This window comes from Syngnathoides biaculeatus, chromosome 10, assembly GCF_019802595.1.
Source record: "Syngnathoides biaculeatus isolate LvHL_M chromosome 10, ASM1980259v1, whole genome shotgun sequence".
NCBI classification, from domain to species: domain Eukaryota; kingdom Metazoa; phylum Chordata; class Actinopteri; order Syngnathiformes; family Syngnathidae; genus Syngnathoides; species Syngnathoides biaculeatus.
The window spans coordinates 14,288,312-14,310,428 of record NC_084649.1 but is presented as its reverse complement, the minus strand read 5'-3'; the positions used below and the strand labels follow the sequence as shown (position 1 = coordinate 14,310,428).

Here is a 22,117-nt window from a genome sequence, read left to right as displayed (position 1 = left end):
CGCCAGACAATCTCAGAGCACATAAACAACCGTTCACACTTCACAGAAACTCTGCGTATGAAATAATTGCAAGGCAAAATTCCAACCCCAGACTTCAGAAGTGGGATGTACGTGCTAACTTCAAAGTCCAAAGCGCTGCCCCGTCACCAAAAAGAAAATAAGACATTCAAAATCATCTTCACCGCCAGCAAGTATATTTATTATTTTTGGATGATTTCAATCTACATTAGATGGGGCTCTGTAATAAAATATCAATTGACTGCCACGGGGCCATAACAAAAAGCATAGCACAATAAAATATATATTAAAAACAAACACTTTCAACCATCAAAGGGAAAACAAATCCGGTCTGTGCACGTCAACGTGGATTAGAATTGTACCAATGAGCAGCACAGTTCAGTACATTTGTACATTATTTATAGTTGTCATCTTGGCTGATGTCTTCTCCTACATCAACTTGTGGAATGTTTTCTTTGCATCTCAGAACTGCAAAACAAAAACATTTTTGTTAGATGTGTTTTGTGACTAACTAAAGCCCGGTATGTTGAAAGCTGACATTTTTGAGGAACTCCTCAGCGACGATACGAGCTCTGGCGTTGACGGACAATTTCATCTCGCTGATCTCCTTGTCGATCTCCTCCATGAAGTGAATGACGAAGTCGACCAGCTTGTGCTTGTACATCTGCTCCGTGTGGAAGTTGGTGATCAGGAAGCTGATGTCGTAACCCTGTAAGCACGTCGCAGGAAATAGTAATGACAAAGTTATTCATGATAACGAGTGTTACAAACAACTTAACATGATTTCAAAGTACATCAAAGTATACCAAATTCTTTGGTACTACAACAGATAGAATTTTTATTCTTAATCACAGTTTCATCAAGAACAGCAAGTAAGGAAAAGGCATTTTGTGTGCTGGAATGTCAAACCAAATTGTGTACATTCAATAAAAATACACTAACTAAAAAACACACATCCTCATGGAACAAGAAAAAAAAATCTGTTCATTTTTGAACAAGGAGTGGTTTCACACATTTAGCTAACACCATCTGAGAACGGGGACAAATTTGACAATTTGTTAACACTACTCTATGAGATGTCAACTTTACAATATATTAGTTTCACTTCACAAGGACTAAGAATAGTTTTCAAACATGATGAAATTTTAATTTAACATTTATTTGTCACATTTTAATTTACGAAAGTACAGCCCCCCCCCCCCCCCCCCAATGTCATATTGCCCATAATGTTTCAGTGGCTTACAGCAATTACCCTTTTTAGGAACAAAATATTATAATTTTTTTTTCATGAGCACACAAGAGCTGAGTTTTTCTTTCTTTAGGTGGAAATTGGTGTAAAAAGTGCAAGACCCATCGAGGAAAATGCTCTTGAGTAGTGGGTAAAAAGTGAAGTTGAGTAGTCAGCAGCACGACGAGCTCTCCGCTCACCTCCACTGGTTTCCTCCTTAGGATGAAGAAGTTCTCTGCCCTCATCATCATGAAGCGCATGAATTTGTGGCACAGGATCTTCTCGATCTCGTCGGCCTGGTGGATACGGCGCCAACGAGCGTGTTACCATGTGGGAGCAGAGCTGCTTTAACGCTGAAAATGACAGCGGTCACGCTTACCTGTTTGACGGCAATGCTGACCCGGACCGAGTTGATGGAGCCCTCGATGAGGACTTTCTCTTTGTCATTGCGGCTGATGACGACGGGCTGGAGGAGAAGCTCTTTGCTACTCCTGAATGTGGACACCACATAGACACACTTGAGTAATTCAACACACTTCTATGGAAGGGGCCGCCGGAGAGAAAACGACAGCCGACCCACTCACCGTACTTCCACTTCGGGCTTGTTGTGTCTCTCCACCACCTGAGAGGAGAAGTTCTCCAGGCAGAGGGCAGCCTGCAGCGTGGCTCGCACCGCATTCAAATAGGGCCGCAAGGTGGCCGTCTGATAACAACCAAATGTTTACTCTTGAGTCCACGATCAACCCGTTTGTTGGGTGAAGAACCACGCTTTGCTACATACATTTGCAAACAGTGTGCAAAATGTTTATGAATTTCATTCTTTATGAGTCCATGTACGTAACTCCAAAAAACTGCATCTCAAATTCATGCCATACAAAAGCAGACTCTCTTTTGCTACCCTCATAACCAGTGGCGGAGTTCAGGCGAGTGACTAAACAGTGTTGTCAAATTAGAAACTGGTTTTTGTGTGCTTCTGGGTCATTTTGGTTCACTGACGAACCTGTCGAACTAATCCCACAGACCACAAAGCCTGAAGGAGAACAGAATAAAGTTTAGCGACCTGAGATAATTGAGACTTAGTGGTTGTTTTGTATGTTTTGTCTTTTTTTTTGGGGGGGGGGGGAGACATATGTATATTACCATATTAATTAGTTTTTTTTTTTGGGGGGGGGACATATGTATATTACCATATTAGTTTTTAGGGCATTTGCTTTAATCAGTCCCAACTTTCATCTGGCTTCTTATCATTACTTAGTTTTTACGTAACAGTGCACCGTGGAGGCGACAGAGCTCTTTTGAGTGCTCAACTGACAGCTGGCTGTATCGTCAGCTGTTAGCTTTTGCTTGCCCGTATACCAGTTCACGGTCACAGTCGCGTTCCTTTATCGCAGTACCAAGAGTCATCGCTTCCGAAGGTTTATGGTTTACTCCTTTTTGATGAAATGCTCAACACACGTACTGCACTACAGCGCTGACTAGCTGGAGTTAACGTTTAAGCTAACTCACTGCCTAGCATGTCTGAATGGAAGCAGTAGATACATTTCTATATCTAGTTAGAATTAAGAAAGCATCTATCGAACACACGTATAGATTTTAAGTGTGGAGGTGTGCTATAAGCCACTGAGGACCATAGATGTGGAATGAGGCTCACCATTATTGATGTGTCAGGAAAGCAGGCAGCTAAAGGGGGAAGTAGCTGCTTTTTGATCAAGCTACTTCCGCCAAGCCACCGGAAATGAACCTATTCAAAACGAAGAGCAGGGAAGTGACGACGCCTACGTTTAGGGCCTTACAAGTGTCTATAAAAAAAAAAAAAAAAATCATAACTACTTCAGTTTTTTTACAAGTTAGACTACGTCGTAAAGCGAGGACCGCTTTGTATTTCTAAAATATAGTCATTGCTACAATGTTACAAATATATAAGGTTTGAGAAAAACAACTGCTCGTAACTTGAAATTTAAAAAAAAAAAATGCACAGAAGAGCTCACCAACACCAGAAGACCCGGAAAACCATGGACAACAACTGTGGTGGGTAAAGGCAAAATTCTTTCCCTGGAGAAGAATAAAACCTTCCTTCACAACATATCTGTGACTACTCTCATGTGTCCGTGTCATTTCATTCTCAGAGCAGTGACTTGACACACACATCTGTATACAGATGCACATATATTCTCACTGTAGATTAATTTATATACATCTACTGTGACATACATAACCTTTGACCGGACTGGAAATGTCCTTACCCCAGGAAACACAAAAATGTAATAGAACAGTAGATATATTCAAGAGTTTTATTATTTGCTGTTGAAATTACCAATTGACAATTTTATTGGAATTGCAGTGATTTTTTTTTCTACAAGAAGGAATAATACCACAGCAGAAAGATGGATATTTTGTCAAACTGGACATTTCCTTTCCACCCATCAGCCTTTGACTTGTCTATACACCGGAACACAATCTATTAAAAATATGAAGTACTTGGCCAACCTGAGCTACAAGCAGATAAGTGAAAAGCGTAATGTGTGGGTGAAGCATATTTAGGCATTTGGGAGCACTGAACGACAAAAACACAAATAACAGTGAAAGGAGCGATCCAACGATGATTATTAGCAGAAGTGAAAGGCAGTTATGTCTATGGTGGAGGAGGCCGTACAATCAACGTGTTCAACAGAGGAATTTAAACAATGAAAAGTGACGAGAAGTATATATTATCCTCACAGAAAAGGCATGTATTTAGTGGCAGATGTTGCCCAAAATCAGTCATCCCTCTACATTTAGACCATATGAAGGCAAGAAAGTGCAAAACAAAACGTTTCAGATTGGCTTGAGATGTAACATCTGCCGATTCAAATATATGTAATTTACTTGCGTTTATATAGGTTACCGCATAATTCAAGACGATTACTTTTGACACACTATAGCAAGAGAACAGAAACAGCTTATGCGCTTCTTGAAACGCTGACTAAGCTTAGCCAACATCACAAATTGCTAAGCATAACCAGTCCAGTTATTTTCCCGATTGTTTTAAACATGGCAGCGTCGTCCGGTCCGACAAGTTGAATAGCTCACCGTGGCGGGGTGCCAGAGAGGGGCGCTGTTCTTCTCTTGTGTGATCTTTGGACACCAAGTTTGTCAGAGAATCGTTTAAAGTGAGAGAAGGTGGCGGTACATCCGCGGATCGTGAGTGGCTTCTTATTGCGTGAGGGATGACATGGAGGAGGAAGACTTGCAGGGAAGGCTGTTCCCTGGGAGCAAAGTGCGGGTGACCGGTCCCGCTGAAAGCCAAGAGAGGAGATGCTCCCGGGTGCCCCTCAGCAGCTGCAGCTTTCCGCTGAAGGTTTCGCTCTGTCGTTTCGATCCAGTTTTATGGGCTCCGGGAAGTCGTTGTATGGCTCCACCTCTGTTTCCTATGAGAGAGGACGATAAGATCGTTGGGAGTGATGCAATGATTGCCATTTAAACCAATCACAAACCCCCCAAAATTCAAGACCTTAACTAGAAAATGTTGAAATCCTTGAAATGTTGGCCTCTCAAAAGTAAATTTTCTTCTTCTTTTCCTTTCGGCTTGTCCCATTAGGAGTTGCTACAGTGTGTCATCTTTTTCCATCTAACCCAATCTCCGGCATCTTCCTCTCGAACACCAACTGCCCTCATGTCTTCCCTCACAGCATCAATAATTATTTTTAACATAATAATAAAGCAGAGTCTTTGTTTCACCATTTTTTACTTTGCGTAAAGGCCCAGACAACTTAGCTCCAAGGATCACTGGGAGACACAAACCCCTTCATCATGATAAGGTGACGGCTCAAGCAGGGGATCAATCAATTTATGTTTTTGTATTTTCTTTCAATGATAATTTGAAAGCCCTTTTCTTTTCAAATAAATGGTTGGGAAATAAAAGTAAATAAAGACGATTGATCGATCAATAAAAAAAAGTTAGTGGCAACCCTCATCATTGGTTAAAAAAAAAAAAAAGAAAAATTGATAAAAAAAAAAAAAAAAGCTCAAAAGTAAAAAAATACACAGTGGACTTGACTTTCATCATTTCCCCGCGTATATTGAACTGAAATGCCATTTATTGGTTTCAGCCCACAAGAAACACCTATTTTTTTACACCTTTACAATGACAACACATAATGCTGATAAATTCTACATATAAAAAAATAATAATACTGTATAGACTATAAGTTACAACTAGGTCACAGAGAAACACACACTGTAGTATCTGTTAGCTTCAGAAGTCAAATATCCATGTTAACTGGGAGGGTTGGCAGTGAATGAGTTAAGTTATGTGAGACAAATGGCTGCCATGTTGTGGAATTTGGTAAATTAAAACTCTGAATGAGCCTTCCATATGGATCTAAAATCCTCTGTTACAAATACAGTCAGCAAAACCCCAAAAGTACATACATACATACATATAAGTACAGATCTTTTCGACTGCCCACACTGCTCTTCTCACCAATAAGCTGCCATCTTTTGAGCCGCTCCCCCACTGCCACAAAAAAAGTCAATTTCTCCAGAATTCATTTTCTAAATTCTTGCTGTGTTGTACTTAGATTGAAGTGGCCATTACAATCGGACTCTGCATTTTGACAGCCAGTCATTTTTGTCTAAACTGTTCACATTGCTCCTTTAAAGGGTGTGGGAGAGTGACCGACATCAGGAGCTGAAGTCAGTCGGGTCGGCCAATTACCAGACGAGACAGTTAGTTCAGACTGTATTCATTTTGTACTTGTTTGTTCGCCTTCAATAAATTGTTCAAAGTCCATCAGTGACTGTTGCATTCCTTTTCCCCGCCATTCTGATCAAGCAGCGCTGTAATGCTGGTAATTCATCGTAAGTCAAGGTACCACTGTACTTTAGTAGATTCTTCAAGTATCTGTACTTTACTTGAGTATTTTTGACAACTTTATACTTTTCCTCCCTAAATTTGAAAACCAGTATTTACACTTCTTCATTGTGAAAAATCAATGTCTTTAAAACATTTAAAACAAGAAATAAAAGGTAAAGAAATTACATAAACAGTGGCTGAGATCTTGCCAAATTGATTGAGATCTGTGAGATGGAGGACTGTGAACCACGGAACATTAACGACAACACCAGCAGATGGGAAGCATAACATCTCCCTCATATGTCCACATTTGGTCAGTTCTACATATTTACACATATTTACACTATTGGTCAGGTTACAGATCAATCGTGAGTGTTCTCTTTTGACGATGCAAAGCTAATGATCAAAGAAACGTGGAGTTATTTTTGGGTGGTTTCCTGAAACTGGAAATGTGAAGAGTCCGTGCGACATCAGCGGTGTTTGACGCTAGTCTCTATAAGAATGATTTACGGTGACTGTGTTGTGTCCAGGCTGGGCTCAAATACGGTCTCGCGGGTCTTGTGTTTACATGTTCTTCCCGTGATTGGGTAGGTTTTCTCTAGGTACTCTGGTTTGCTCCCACACTCCAAAAACAAGTATAGTAGGTTAGTTGAAGACTCTACATTGCTCGTAGCTGTGACTGTGAATGATTGTTGCATTATATGTGAGCTGTAAATGGGTGGTGGCCCAGCCCAATTCTAAAAACCACAAGCCCCTGGTGTTATAAAACTGTCTAATCTAAAAACAAAACAAAAACATAAATATCCATCCATCCATTTTCTTAGCCGCTTATCCTCACAAAGGTCGCGGGGAGTGCTGGAGCCTATCCCAGCTGTCAACGGGCAGGAGGCAGTGTACACCCTGAACTGGTTGCCAGCCAATCGCAGGGCACACAGAGACAAACATCTGCATGCACAATCACACCTAGGGGCAATTTAGAGTGTCCAGTTAATGTTGCATGTTATTGGGATGTGGGAGGAAACCGGAGTGTCTGGAGAAAACCCACATAGGCACGGGGGGAACATGCAAACTCCACACAGGCGGGTCCGGGATTGAAGCTGGGACCTCAGAACTGTGAGGCCAATGCTATATCTCCTGAGCCACCGTGCTGCTTGCTAGCTAGCTACCTACCTACCTACGTACCATGTATAGTTTTAAGTTATTAGACCACTTGGCATTTTTTTAATCAGTTCACTACATTAGCAAAGGTATGGGTATTGTTTCAATAGCACAAAAGTTGCTATGGGTGGTACAGTGACCAAAGGTTTACAGCATCTGTCTCACATTGCTGGGGACCACGGTTCAAATCCCCGCCCCGTCTGTGTAGAGTTTTTTCCAGGCACTAAGGTTTCCTCCCACAGCCAAAAAACATGCACAGTAGGTTAATTGAAGACACTAAATTTCTCATAGGTGCCGATGTGAGTGTGAATGGTTATTTATATGTGCCCAGCAGATGGCTGCAAACTAGTTCAGGGTGTACCCTGCCTCCTGCCCAAAAGATAGCTGGGAAAGGCTCCGGCACTCTAGTGACCCCTGTGAGGATAACCAGCTCAAAAATGGATGGTTGGAAACATTGCTATGCTAGCTCGCATTTAACAACATGGAATACAACAGGATTTTTATCTTCAGAAGCAAGACTGGCATGGCAGATTATTGACAGTAAAACAGTTTTTCAATTCATATATTTTTAAAAATGTATTGAAGTACATTTAAGAGTCTGTACATTACTTTGACTTTGGTATAGGAGTGAAATCAGTACTTTCACTAGTCTCTTGGCATCTCTGGCAAAAAACCACACTTGAAAGCGCGACACTCACCTGCTTGAGGGCGTTGCGTGCGATGGTTTGGAATGCTTGCTCTACGTTTATGGCTTCTTTGGCGCTGGTCTCAAAGTAGGGAATGTTGTTCTTACTCTGGCACCAAGCCTGAGCCCTTTTGGTGGTTACCTATAAGTGAAGAAGAAGAAGAAGAAATGCATTTAAGTAAGGGACTAACATTTGAGTGCGTCATAATTACGGGGGAAAGCAGCTCAAAAATAGTACATGGAACCCGTTTCAGTTTTAATCCTTTTTATGTTCTAAACTTGGGAGACAGCTGTTTTCCCACAGTTATGTTGACATAACTGTGGCCTTCTGGTGGCTCCCTAGACCTATATTTACCATTTAGCTAGAATTAAGGTTGGCAACTACTTGCTCATTCTTAAGTGATGCAGCAGACGGGTTGCAGAGTGGTTGAAAATTTATATTAAATTAGTGGTGACTTTGCATAACAAGTTAAGAGAATGAATTTGGGAAATGAAATTTATAAACATTTTGATTTGCCGTAATCAGACAGCCATAAAAAATAAACCAAAAACAAAATACTCGTTTATTCCCAAAAGTTCCAGGTCATTCCAATGGAACGTTTATAACTTTGACAATTTCCAAAATTTTGAACCCCGATGCAGCAGCTCTTCCTGAATCTAGATCCACATGCGGTGCATAATATATGTCCAAACACGTACCACAGTCTGAGAAACAATGAAGTATAACATGACACGCCGACCTGTCTGTTCTCCAAGTCGATCTTGTTGCCGAGCACCACGAAGGGGAAGTTCTCAGGATCCCGAGGGCTGGCCTGGATCAAAAACTCATCCCTCCAGCTGTCCAGGGTCTTGAAAGTATTAGGTGAGGTCACATCAAACACCAGCACGCAGCAGTCTGCTCCACGGTAGAATGCCACACCCAACGACTGAAACCTCTCCTGGCCTGCTGTATCCCAGATCTGAGAAATCAAATGGATCCCGACGAGTCAATCACTGCAGGGAGCGACAGGAAATAAGAGTGCAAGTGTAGCGGCGACAAACCTGCATGGTAACAAGCCGGTCATCCACCATCACTTCCTTGGTCAGAAAGTCTGCGCCTATAGTAGCTTTGTACTGGTTACTGAATTTCTTGTTCACATACTGGTTCATGAGGGAGGTCTTTCCAACACTGGTGGAACGCAGACAGCGGATGATGGAGAAAGCAACAGAAGATCAAACACAGTTAGGATCATACGTTGGAACTTGATTATTTTTATCAAGATGGAGCAAGTAGCAACTCAAGAAGCCCTTGAAATATCAGTCTCTATCTTGGTATATTTATTTTTTAATGTGTGTGTGTGTGTGTGTGTGTGTTGGGTCAGACGGGGCCGTGCATTGTGCAGAAGTGATGAGCTCACAATCTGAGATCTTTTGTGTGCTCCAATATTGTCACATCAAAATGCACCGTCCTTCAACAACAGAAGTTTCAGTTTTGGGCACAGATTTTATTTTGATTACAGGTCAAATTATGGGGGTTCAAAAAGATTGACTTTGGTCTCTAGTTCAATAAAGGGGTCAACAATTTTCATACTGGAGATCATGTTTTGTGAGCGAACTGAACAAGTCCTAACAAGGCCTGAAGCTCTCCAATACTTCTAGAATGGAAAACAGTCAATACGGAGTTAATGTTTTCTCATGGCGCTGCATAACGTTTTGTTACATAAGGACAGCCAGTATTCAAGGTAACTAACTCAACAAAGAATGTGACTAGACTTTACGCCAATTTGAATGGTGATATCAGTGTCGGGCGATCATGAGCATTTTATGCTGATCGGTTGCTTGGATGTGACGTGTTACGTGCCATTCCAAACGCTCGATTACATGGAGCACCATTATGCCCGGCGCTGATTTCTCTGATTTATCCTCATCTGATGAAGAAATAGCAGTATCGCTTAATCGGGAAGACGGAGGAATACTTCCATACAGAGCGGCGGAGCCGTGAGCTCGCTCCCCGCCAAGCCCCTGAGCTCACTCGCAGGGGAGCTCAGCTCACGGCTGTGGCGCTTGGCGGCATTATTTACAGCCACAGGTTCAAATATGTATGGAAGTATTTCTTTGTCTTCCTGATAAACTGATACTGCTATTTCTTCATCAGATGTGGATAAATCCGAAAAATCAGCGCTGGCCATAATGGTGTCCCATGTAATTGAGCCTTTGGAAAACCACGTAACACGTCACATCCGTCCATGAAGGTCATGTGACTCGCGAAAATGGCAGCACCCCTGAAAATTTGTAATCGACGATAAAAATCTACTCAAAACACTATTAAATGAGAGAGGATTTAACATCACATTGTCAAGATAGAGTACATATTGCATGGCCTATTGGATAGATTATTAATGCAAACCACTGGCATTCCCCTTTAATCCCATCTAATGGAAGACCATTATTTTGTTCTATCTGTCACTAAACATCAGTGCCATAAATAGATAAACAAGGATACATTATTTATTGTAAATATCTATTGAGCAATGAAGTATACAGGTATAAACAATAAATGAACAATTAACTCATTGCTCCAGCTTGGGATCAGATCGGTGATCGGTTATCGTTTTTTTTACACTCACCGATCGGCCCCAAAAATCCTCATTGTGTGAGGCTTAAATCTGACAACAATTATACTGATAAAATTAAAGCACTGCTCACCCAGAATCTCCCAGGATGATAACTTTCAAGAGAACTTTCTTCCTGGAGGCCATTCTTCAAAGAGCTATATAATATAAAACACACACAGAAAATAGGTTTGCTATGTGCTGTATGAGGGAAAATCATGTTACAAGACAAGCTGTAAACATGTGTATGTGTGTGTCTGTGTGTTTGTGTGAGAGAGACAGTTGATACACTTGGACAAATAAGATGTGAAAAACAGTCATGTGCTCACTGCTTTGTGAGTCGTTGGACAAATCACGAGAAGCAACGCTCCTCCTCCGCTCGCACGTTACTACAACCACTTCTTCATGGCATAATATTGTTGTTATTCATTTAAATTACAACATATGTGATGAGATTTCTGGCAACAGTCGTTCTTCTTTGCGTGTGCACGCTGCCTAGCCGTCATTAAAAGAGATGCTTGTTGTGAATAGTCATGAAAAAAAGAATTGTGTAAGTAATGGCATTTACGCTTTAGGCAAGCTGCACTTTTTAAAAGAAAAAGAAAAAAAAATGCACCCAGAACAGAGTAAACCATTTAGAGACTGAGTCTGATAAACACTGAAATATCTTTAATCTCTCATTTAGACTTCAGCATTCACCTCACATTCCTTGACATCAGTTAATCTCTAGTCCAACAAGAATATTGACTTTACTTTTTATCGAGGGAAAAAGCTAGCACCTCAAATATCTGAATAAAGGTTCAAGGGGGGAAGAAAAAAAAAAAAAATCAAACAGAAAGGTGTTTGTGTTCCCACCTTTATCACAAAATTTATCGCTGCACAAATATCCTCCGCAGATTAAATCGTGGCTTTCCTACCACCACTTTTCCAAATCCGACCGCCAGACATCAGCAAATTTGAAGAGACTTCAGCAGAGTGAACAAGTAAAAGCTGAGGTTGCCTGCTTGTTTTTGTTTGTTAAAATCAATAATAAAGATTAATGGGAACCTAAAAAATGTTATCTTTTTTTCAATTACTTGACAGTGGCACCAAAACAATTAAGGAATGTTCTTGAAGTGGACTTCTGCTCGAAGGAGTTAGTTCAACAGTGGTTTACTTTTTTCTGCTTTTATGGGTTGCCACACCAGAATATGTTGATGATATTACCAAATACAGGTACATCTATAAACAAATCAGAATGTATTCATTCTGAATTATTGGGAAGATATACCTAAATAAATTGTGCAACAGAAGCCTCCAGATGATTACAGTTGTGATTTATTCTCAAATTTGTAGCAGAACTGTGTGAGACTTCAGGCTACGTCCAGATTACATTTCCAAGCTAATAAATCACAGCTCTAGTCACCTGCAGGCTTCTGTTGCACAATTTATGTCATCTAAATAAATTATACTACTATAATTTAATGAGATATACCTGTGCAGTGGCCTTGAGATGCCAGTTTAATTTGCGCCGTGACAACACGGAATACTTGTACTATATATCAAATCATCCACCACCACCCGCTTGAAATGAATGAAAATTGATTTTATCACTTGCCCCCAACATTTTTTTTCCTCATGAGGAAAATAGTACTCCACAATATTGTAAAAACAGACTAACATAATGTAAATACTTCAGCAGTTTGCACAACCAAGCGCCGGCAGTCATGCTGACACATTCAAAGAAGAATACGACTCGGTAAGAAGCTGTAATACAAGTCCTTTTCCATAGAGGATAAAGAATATATGATCTGCCTACGGGTGTTGCTCCACTGATTGTGTTCAAATATTCGTTGTTTCTAAAAAGGCAACTATCAAAGCGGACATTGGCATGTCAATAATGTTTTGCATTGTTTGTTAACATTAAGCTTAGCAGCCATTCCTTAAAGTTTTCTTTAAATACACACTTAACTTTTTAAATTTAATTACGCATCTAATTTAAGCTTTTGACTCATTTATTGAAATGAACGTGAATATACCACTTTTCACGCTTTTATCACAGTTAATTTTATGATACTTTGTATCCTGTGAGGATAATTGGACTTGTGTCACACATTAATGTAGACCTGACTTGAAACAGTCTTTGTGCTACTTTCCTAAATGTACAATAATTTCCAGAATTATATACACTAGTCGACTTCAGATTTACACTTAGAAGATAAAGTGCTTATAGAACTGGGGGCAAATTGTTGCTGAAAGTTAAATAGCCATACCGGGAATTGGGTTAAATATTCAATCTGCTTTGTATCTTGAGCACAAGCGTTAACTGTGTAATTTCTGCCAGCATGTGAGCTTCACATCGTTTAGTCATTATGCTAAGAATCCATCCATCAACCGTGACAAATGCATAAGCAGTTTCTTGTGCAAATGGCCAATTCAGAAATGTGCAAGCAAATCGATAGGAGCTTCTTGTACAGTAAATACAGAGTCCATATTTGAAAATGACTGCACCCAAAACACGACGGTTGCCAGGTGTCGCCCTCCAAATGGGTGCATTATTGTGTAACTTTACATGTCATCTACTACACTGAGTTAGCAGCGTGTATTGACGTGACTTTTGTGAGTCACAGCAGAGTAGGAATATCGTGACATGGACAGAAAAACAAGTCTTCTTGGCAAGAGAATAACACACCTGTATCTGGAGTTAAAACGAATCAAAATAAAGTATGTAGCAAGTATTCGTGCACTAATGTTATCCCCATTTTATGTAGTTATGATTCTTCGGATTTTACGGAACATCTTAAAGATTATTCGGCTTGGTCTTGCAGTTTTTCTTTCTTGATCAGGAGCGGCCCAGAGTAGCTCCAGCGCGGCCTTGTTTTTTTTTCCCCCCGTTTTTTTGACAACCGGCTCCTCATCCCCGTGAGTCCCAGCAGAGCAGACACGATTATAATCATCACGCATTTCACAACAGTAAAATAAAGCACACTCACTTTTCGTTTGCAAAGCACACCGTTGATCTTCTCGCCGGTTGGCTGACGAGCGAGCTGCTGTTGGTCGCTGACAGCTAACTGGACGCTACGTTAGCTAGCTCGCAGCCACCAAAACCTTGGCCGACCTGGATGTTGTTAATGGGACACAACTAACAATTTTTGGCAACAACTACGACTAAAGTGAATCATAAACGGAAGCGGCAACCAGTTGTCACTCGGGAAAATTGGCACTTTGTTCGAAGGCTAAACTAGCCGCGAGTCCGGTATGTGCTCCGCTCGGCTCTGGTGTCTTCTGTTCCCCTTTCACTTCCTTCTCCGAAACCCCGCCCACACCTACGTCACCACTAATGACGCCAAACTCTGACTTTACATCTACGTTCTTCCCTTAAATTTATATACTTTACCTGTTCTCGCTGTAAGAACCTTCGTACGATATTTTTCCAACGATATATTTACACGTAAAAAAAAATCTGAAGTAAGGTGAAAGAAGTTTCACTGAAAATTCCTCATCGAGGTTGCCCAGTCTGTTCTTTGTAAAAATGAATTATGATGCGCCTTCTGTGACTCCCATATTCTTCCAACCTTTACAGAAATATACACACTTATAATATAATAGCTTCTGTAGCGTGGAGCTTTGCAAAAAATAATTTTTGGTTTCGTAAGTGTGACACCTCACGCCTCAGTTAAAAAAACCAACCCATATAAGTAGTCTCTCTTTCTAAATGTTATACTGTATTCATAAATTTAAACATGATGTATTAATGAAATAAATTATATTGTTTTTAATGTCAATCTGTCTTGCTATCAACAAAAAGGGTAACCAAATCGCATATAAGTATTATAGCAATGGTTTGGCGTTATAATCTTCAGATGTAAATTATGTCGCAGTTGTTTCCATTTCTTTTTCAGATTAGCACTCCATGACGTGATGGAGAAACTCCAAGTACAAAGTACCTATTTTCATTCTTCCTTTTTGTTAACACTGCCAACTGTTCCAAAAGACTCCTCCATTATGTCATACTTGGCCTGTTATGCTGGTGCCGTTTTTAGAGTCGAATTATAACATTGTAAATTATTGTGACGCTTGCGATTGCATGAAAAACAAACAGAGATGTCATCATCGCCCACTTGGTGGCGGTGTCCACTAGTTTAGATTACATAAACACATTTCCTTCGATGTAATTTTCTCAATAAAATCAAGACCTTTTGCTTGATTTTAGGGTCTTCCAGAAAAAAAATTAACGAATAATGTGCGACATTATCGCAAAATAAATTACAAAAGCAATGTGATAAATCCACAAATGGACTGTCTATCACTAATGATAAATCATGATAATGTGTGAGTACACAAAATGTTGTACATACAAGATAGGTTGAACGAAAACTCACTTGTTTTGTTGTGGGGAGGAATGAAAGTATCTAGGGAGTACAACCATCAGAGCAGAGCTGAGAATTCATATTCATGGGCAGGGTGGCAATTTTTTGCCTTATTGAGATAAAAGTCTACTAACAGGCCACAATCAAGGAAATAACAATTCTTTTTCGTTTAACGCATAAAACAAAAGGCAAAAAATATGTGCCCTCTCGTGGGCAGCGTCCCAAAACTGGGACGGGTATGTTATCAGTTCTGTGAAGTGGTACATACTAGAGATATGTTTATTAATTCATTGTTATTCTAGAATGACACTTACGCATTGATAATACTGATGGATTAGCATTTTGAAGACAAACTTGACTGCATACTGACCTTTCTCCATTTCTTCTCTTGGAAAACTCTCCATGTGTACTTGAGGCAGCCATGTTGGGTCAGGAAGGTAAGGGAAATAACTCCGTGCTCACTTTGACCGATGGGTTATCCTCTCCTGATACCAAATTATGGCTTCAGATTAAAACACTTAAATATTTTGATATACTGAAGGATATAATGCGTGGAAAATCATGATGTCCCAAAAATGGGACGCTGCCCACGAAGGGGTTTAAAGACAAACACACATTTGCATGAGGTCAGCCGTCACTCATGTCGCAGCCCTCGCTGTTGTAGTTTATCTGGAAGGTGTTTGAGTTAAGGAATGCGTTCTGGGCATGTTCTTCAACAACAAACTCCTCCGAGCACAGCATTTTATGTCCCAGCCGAGGGTCATGCTGGAACACAAAAGGAGAATCGGATTCCCCAAAGTGATACCGTACTGTTTGATGAATATTCCAGGGGAATTCAGGGGGTCAAGTCCACCATCTCATTGATGAATCTCTTGATTAGAGTATGTCTTGTTCTGAATATGTTAGTCTAGATGTAGATGGGAATAGGAAATATCTTTGTATCACATGAGGCTTCAGAATCTCGACTAAATCTTTTCCTCCACTTCACTTGAGAGTCTTATGTGTGTGTCTTCTGTTTATGGCTACTGTTTGCACACTTTGTTAGCACGCGTGTGCCTCTGTCCGACTGGCCTCGACTTTGGTGTTTTTAGAGAAATTCCTGTCTTCCCTCACCTATTGAAGGGCCACCTTTATGACCTCCACGGAACTCCATTTGTAAACACAAACACTGCCACACAAAAGAAGACGACGGAGAAGATGACACAAAAGACGAATAGCACCACATTCTTGAAGCAACTGCTGCATTTCTTCATCCCCAGTATATGTAGGCATTACAAAGACGTGATTCATTGAAAAAGAGTTACTTTAAACGAAGACTATGTCGGAGTGGTGATTAACTAACATCTACTAATCTGTAAAAATGCATTGAAAATGTTTGGGATATTTGTGTTTGTTTGAATTGCTGTGAGCTGCTGAAAAGAGTGACCAAATTAGTGAGATGCATAGTGTGTGCGTGTGTCAGGGGGAGGGGGCATTAGTGCGTGTCAGACAGCAAAGAGCGCCGCAGTTATCTAGGAATCTGAGCCAAAGCAGAGAGAGAGCAGGAGAAAGAGGATGACCAAGACTGAGATGCACTGAGAAGAGGAAGAAAAAAGAGTGATGACAGAATCGATTGCTGCACACAGGACACAGGCTGACTACAAAAGAAAGATCTAAAATCAAAAGATAATCCAGTAATCACTGAAGAGCCACTTCCTGAAATGTGACAAGAGTGGAAAGTTAGCAGGGGTCAAGAAAGACTGGAAAAGCATCTCCAAGTTGGACAAGCATCCCTTTTGGCCTCCAGGCAAGATCTCCATTTGTTCACTATTCCTCTTGGCTCACTGGGCATGCTTGCTCTGCTCTCTCTGTGTGTGGGAGCTTTGCTCCCCTGTCAGGCATCTCTCGACTGCACACAGCCTCCCTGCAGGGACAATCTGGTGGCAGCACCCATCCCACCTGCTTCCGCAGTGCGAACCGGCACATGTGAGGGTCAACAAGCCTGCAGGAAGGGAGTCTCTCAGTCAGTCATCTCAGATGCCCCTTGGAAGGTAGAGCAGAGGCCACACTTTCCTCAGATTCAGACACAGGTGAGTGACAGCTTCTATTTGTTTAAGACTATAAATGAAGTGTTTGTGACACAATGAACCAGACCTGGAGTTCCTGAATCCACAGTCATACGGCAGACAGGCCTTTTCCAGAGTCGCCAAATGTTTGATTTTGATTTAGGCTGCAACTGTGTCCGCCATTGCAAGGTTAATGCAATAAAAACACTTAAATTACAAATATTGAAGCCCTCATTTAGTCATGATTATGAGTATGACTGTCACACAGTGATGTCCTTGACAACATTTTGAAAAGATGGAAATGAAAACAAATTTGGACAAATTGGTCAGTAGCTCCTTCCACACGGGACAGTGGGCCCGCTAAATTTGGTGGCACCTTAAAGCCGTGAAAGGATAAAATTAGTTGTGCTTCAGAAATGTCCTCATTGTGTGCTTGAGCTGAGCAGAGGCGACAACAGGTGGATGAGGGACGGCACGGTTGATGTAAGCGTAAGAGACGAGACTGACACAAAACCTTCGCCGCTGGGGTTTGAATGTCACTTGGCACTCACGCGTACACTTTGCTGAGATATTCATAACAAATGACATATACTTTCCACGTAAAGCGAATGTACGGCGGCTGTCTTTGCAGGGCGGTGGTGTGAAGGAGCGTCTGGTTCAGCTGCAGCGCTGCATGCTTTCCCTCCAGGAAACAGGGGGGGCTTGGATCGGCCAGGACGGCAATTCCCTGGGGGCTATCCTGGCGCTAATGGCGGCCGTGCTGACAGAGTGTGACCTCCACTGTCACAGTCAAGCCCTCGGGGTGATGGCTAAACGACTGGGTTAGCACCGTGCATTTATATCAGCACTCCTCCCTCCTCTATAACACACATCAACGGGGGAACGAACACACATGTTGGTGCACTCCCACATACCCACATAGTAAACAGAACCCCAATGAGACCTGCTAAGTGTTGGTCATAGGCGAGTGCAGGGGAATTTCATTGTGCGGAAAAGGATGGAAACAAAAGTCCACCTGGGCACAGATACCGATTTTATGGCTAGTGACATGAAGGACGTTTTAAAAAAAGCAATTGCAGAAGGAGAAGCCATGAAGCTATTTTCCATATGTGACAAATGCGATGCAACATGCTGATAACCGAATGTATCTCTGGGTTGACAGAGGGTGCAGCTGTGGGAAGAGAGAGGGAGAAAGACCTGCTTCTTTTCCTCAAGAGCATTACACATCATCCTCCTACAGGTGACACCTTTCAAGCACAAGTTACAACCAAGACTCAAATGCACACGAGAGACTCAGTCCGAGTTATGATGTTCAGCATAGACACAAATTTAATTCCATGTGGTATTGTAGGTCTCCAAAAACTAGTATGAAAAGCTAGTTCAGGAAACTCAAAGCCAAGATTCCAGATCAAAAAACAATGATGAGAACCTGACGACATCATGCCATCGGCACATATTTAGCAATTTAACCGTCCCATCACATTGATTGCATATAATATCCAGAGGCTGTTATTTACTGTATAGTGCCATGAAAATATGTGGATCACCATTAGATCGGTGTTGCACCAATGCTTACATCTGTCCAAAGAAAAGACCGTCTTTCCAAAAGCGTTTCAGGTAAAGAGAAGTAATGACAAAATTCATGATTTTCATTGGACGGTGAGAGCATTTCAATGTTCTCTGCTCTGATTTGTCCTTGGCGATGCCATAGCATCTTGTGGCGGCCAACCCTGCACAGCGATGTGGGGTCTTTCAATTAATGTGGAGCAGAATTCACCCTGCGGTGTATTTTTGGGGTGCGGGAACTGAAATGGGATGTGGTTTCTTTCGGCTTGTCCCTTTCGGGGGTCGCCACAGTGTGTCATCTCAGATGAACGCACATATTTGTCTGGCACAAGTTTTACGCCGGATGCCCTTCCTGTACTTGAACATAATGTTCATGGCTCACGCACACTTTGGCAACAATGTTCGCAAGCTTTGCTATTTCATCCAAAGTTACATTATAATTGTAAATATAGCAATATATTATTGTAAAACGTCTGCTTCATCAATAGAATTTGCATTCCTTGGTAGCGGCTGATAGTCGCTTGCTTAAAACCTATAAAGGCAGAGTTGCCGCTGAGCTGAGTTAAGTGGGTACCAACCACCAAGTGGGCAAGTATTTAAATAATTAGTAATTATCAATGCCACAAGAACATGGACATTTAACTTGGTCATTTTGTAAAAAAAAATGTGCCATTGACAGCCTTTTGCATTTAATCAACAAACCGCAGATATCAAACTTAACTGCAGACCATGCCCAGATTCATTGTGACCTACGTTATACATACAGCAACGGCTGGGTTGCAGGCGGCGTCGCGCTTGTTCATCCGGGTACTTGACCGCCATTGTTCCAGACAAGCAGTCAGCTGTCCATCGTCATCATGCCAGATTTTTGTTGCGTCTACGGATGCGGCAATCGCGGAAATGGAGACATTGGGAAGCGATTTTCCCTGTTCCAAAGAATAGATTGCATAAAGGAGAAGATACAATGGAGTTGTCGAAGAAAACGGCAACAAAAGTGGCTTGCAAATATACGACGTGCAGATCTTAACGAAGCTCAAGTACACAAGGCAAATGGTTATTTGAAAGTCTGTTCTGATCATTTTGTAAGCAGCAAGCATGTCTTTTTAGTGTCCGGATATTCTACTTCAGGGAAGTCTTTCAGATCCTTTGAAAGTACATCGTTGTGAAGAGCATACAGATCGATATCTTCACAGAGTTTGATCTTCTGTACATATGAAGAGTTTGTTTTCAAAACGAGACATAGGCATTTTTTTCAGATTTACGAAACTCGCGCCAAAATTATCCAGCTCCGAATGGATAATTTTGGCGCGAGTTTCGTAAATCTGAAAAAAAAAATGTCTATGTCTCGTTTTGAAAACAAACTCTTCATATCTAGCTATGGGGACATCATCAGGTGGATTAAAGTAGCCAGGAAACATCCGCTGCTCGCCGCTTACACATGGGTCTGTGGACGTTGCCGTGGTGATGTCGTCTGCAACGCCTACCTTGTCTGTAGAAATGGGGGCGATTATCACGTGATTGCAACCCAAGAATATAAAAGCTTGGATAATGATGGCATGGGACTTTTAACTAGCCCCTCAGTAGATCAGAGACCTCCACTAAGGACAAATTGTAAAAACCCTTCTTCTTAGTCGGTTAGCCACGTACTAACCGGTTAATGGGGAGTGACAAATGGAAGGGTTGAGCAATTATGATTCTTGAGGATGAATTATTCCCATGATGCTTTGATCAAGCAGAGAAATTACAGTCTTGTAAACACATCTTGATCCAAATCTCTGCCAAAACGTAATGGGCTCTTCCTTGGCTCATCCAGTAGTAGTAGTCGTAGTAGCTTTACTTCACTCTCTAGTCAAAAGGACTGCTAAAAATGGTTGTGTGGATATCGTTGGACATTGTTGATTAGCATTATTGGTGTCATAATCGTTTTCCTTTCTGTCTTCTGAGTTTCATATTGGTATAAGCATCTCCCTGCATTTACACTCAAATGTCTCACAGAACACAAAGACTAATTCAACCAAACGGTGTGCTAGCACATTTACAGAATAGGTAAAAGCCACATACCACGTGAGTATTGTTAAATGCAGCGACGATTTGACGAATTCATGGAATGAAATTGAACTCCGCTTGTCAGTCGCACCGTTGCAAAGGTTGCATCCTCAGGACTGCACAGAGATTTACAGACTGGGGATCAAAGAGAACGGTATCTACACCATTCAGCCTGACCTGCACAGACCAGCACTGGAGGTATTTCACATCCACCGCACACATTAAACACACATGCGGACCCCCGTTGGACAGTGCTTCTTTTAGACTGGAGCTTTGGAATATCAAAGTCTTTGTTTTGGCTCAGGCTAAATGTGACATGGCGACGACGGGAGGCGGGTGGACAGTGATCCAGAATCGTCAGGACGGCTCAGTGGACTTCAACAGGACGTGGCAGGAATACAGGGAGGGCTTTGGCAATCCGCAAGGGGAACACTGGCTGGGCAATGCTGTCCTGCACACGCTCACATCCACTGGCCAACACCAGCTTCGGATAGAGCTGGAGGACTGGCACCAACAGAGACGCCACGCCACCTATAACAACTTCAAAGTAGCCTCAGAGGCACAGAGGTGAAGTTAGTCTTTGTTTCTGCAACGACCCCACTGCCCATCCACCACACACACAACCATCCACTGCAACATGTCGGACCTTCCTAGTCCCTCCTTTAAGGCTGTTAAGACAAAATTTTTCCAATCCGTCTTGGTCCCCTGAGTACCAACAGCACCAAGTGCCAGTTTGCCAGATGCTTTAAATTAAGTCAAGTGGCACAAAATTCGGCTCAGGTAGAGATACCGTACATCAGAAACATGCTGGACAAACTTTATCTCCAATAATGTGGGAACCTTAGCTACATAGTCACATCCACAATAATAAGCCTTTCCAATTGTTAAAAGCCTAATAAATACCTCTGACATCTTAATATGATACTGCTCTTGTGTTGGTAGCCTGAAATGACCGCGCTCTCTGTTTCCACCAGGTACCGCCTGACATCTCGTGAGTACTCCGGTGACGCAGGCAACGCACTGAGCTACAGCAAACGCTACAACCACGACGGCAGATCTTTCAGCACCACTGACAGAGATCACGACCGCTACGCTGCTGGAAACTGCGGTCATTACTACGGCGCAGGCTGGTGGTTTGACGCTTGCCTGGCCGCCAACCTGAACGGCCACTACTACCGGGGTCGTTACAGCGGCGTGACTAACGGTATCTACTGGGGGACGTGGTACATCCTCACTGATGGGCGAACTGGTGAACGGTACTCATTCAAGAGAGTAGAGATGAAGATAAGACCACGGGAGTTTGCTGGCTCATCATAAAAATGGGAAAAAAATACTCAAATGAGCTGCAAAGTAGATATACAAATTGTATTGTCAATCAATTGTTTGTTACAGTCATTGAACGGACCTAACCATTTTACTGAGACTAAACAAAATGCTCAGGTTGACCCCCCCCCCAAAAAAAGCCAAATATACAGTATATACTTTTCTGTTTGATAAACACTGCCACCGCATTTCACAGAAATAAATGAATGACATTTGAATACTTTAAATAAATTACAGAGTGTAAATTAAAAATTGCCCACTGTGGTATTTGAAC

General features: G+C 41.7%; 3 protein-coding genes across 3 annotated transcripts; 1 reads left to right on the top strand and 2 right to left on the bottom strand.

The window, feature by feature from the left end:
- Positions 1-172: 172 nt before the first annotated feature.
- Positions 173-3,052, bottom strand: arpc4 (actin related protein 2/3 complex, subunit 4). Its single transcript, XM_061832200.1, has 6 exons — positions 2,898-3,052; positions 1,831-1,949; positions 1,626-1,737; positions 1,447-1,542; positions 557-727; positions 173-486 (listed from the first exon to the last, which is right to left on the bottom strand). The coding sequence occupies exons 1-6, from the start codon at positions 2,898-2,900 to the stop codon at positions 481-483; spliced, it is 507 nt and encodes a 168-aa protein (XP_061688184.1). The 5' UTR covers positions 2,901-3,052; the 3' UTR covers positions 173-480.
- Positions 3,053-3,523: 471 nt separating this feature from the next.
- LOC133507950 (ras-related protein rab7-like) lies at positions 3,524-13,828 on the bottom strand. The gene is made up of 6 exons (XM_061833559.1): positions 13,487-13,828; positions 10,609-10,672; positions 8,965-9,091; positions 8,664-8,882; positions 7,937-8,065; positions 3,524-4,653 (listed from the first exon to the last, which is right to left on the bottom strand). Exons 2-6 carry the CDS (start codon positions 10,659-10,661, stop codon positions 4,558-4,560), a joined length of 624 nt encoding a protein of 207 aa, XP_061689543.1. The 5' UTR covers positions 10,662-10,672; positions 13,487-13,828; the 3' UTR covers positions 3,524-4,557.
- Positions 13,829-16,060: 2,232 nt separating this feature from the next.
- si:ch211-157b11.8 (fibrinogen C domain-containing protein 1) lies at positions 16,061-22,070 on the top strand. Its single transcript, XM_061832285.1, has 7 exons — positions 16,061-16,121; positions 16,574-16,932; positions 17,540-17,729; positions 18,071-18,148; positions 20,606-20,718; positions 20,825-21,087; positions 21,495-22,070. Exons 1-7 carry the CDS (start codon positions 16,061-16,063, stop codon positions 21,835-21,837), a joined length of 1,407 nt encoding a protein of 468 aa, XP_061688269.1. The 3' UTR covers positions 21,838-22,070.
- Positions 22,071-22,117: the final 47 nt, after the last annotated feature.

Bases quoted from the DNA above. Each gene is read 5' to 3' on its own strand.
- si:ch211-157b11.8 (XM_061832285.1), top strand. From the start codon at position 16,061: ATGACACAAAAGACGAATAGCACCACATTCTTGAAGCAACTGCTGCAT. The intron at 17,730-18,070 runs GTTAGCACCGTG...CTGGGTTGACAG, and splicing joins GGTGATGGCTAAACGACTGG to AGGGTGCAGCTGTGGGAAGA. The intron at 18,149-20,605 runs GTGACACCTTTC...TCCGCTTGTCAG, and splicing joins TACACATCATCCTCCTACAG to TCGCACCGTTGCAAAGGTTG.
- LOC133507950 (XM_061833559.1), bottom strand. From the start codon at position 10,661: ATGGCCTCCAGGAAGAAAGTTCTCTTGAAAGTTATCATCCTGGGAGAT. The intron at 9,092-10,608 runs GTGAGCAGTGCT...GCGTTCCACCAG, and splicing joins ATCATCCTGGGAGATTCTGG to TGTTGGAAAGACCTCCCTCA. The intron at 4,654-7,936 runs GTGAGTGTCGCG...CCTCTCTCATAG, and splicing joins CACGCAACGCCCTCAAGCAG to GAAACAGAGGTGGAGCCATA.
- arpc4 (XM_061832200.1), bottom strand. The intron at 1,738-1,830 runs GTGAGTGGGTCG...GTCCACATTCAG, and splicing joins AAGCCCGAAGTGGAAGTACG to GAGTAGCAAAGAGCTTCTCC. The intron at 728-1,446 runs GTGAGCGGAGAG...ACGTGCTTACAG, and splicing joins TAAGGAGGAAACCAGTGGAG to GGTTACGACATCAGCTTCCT.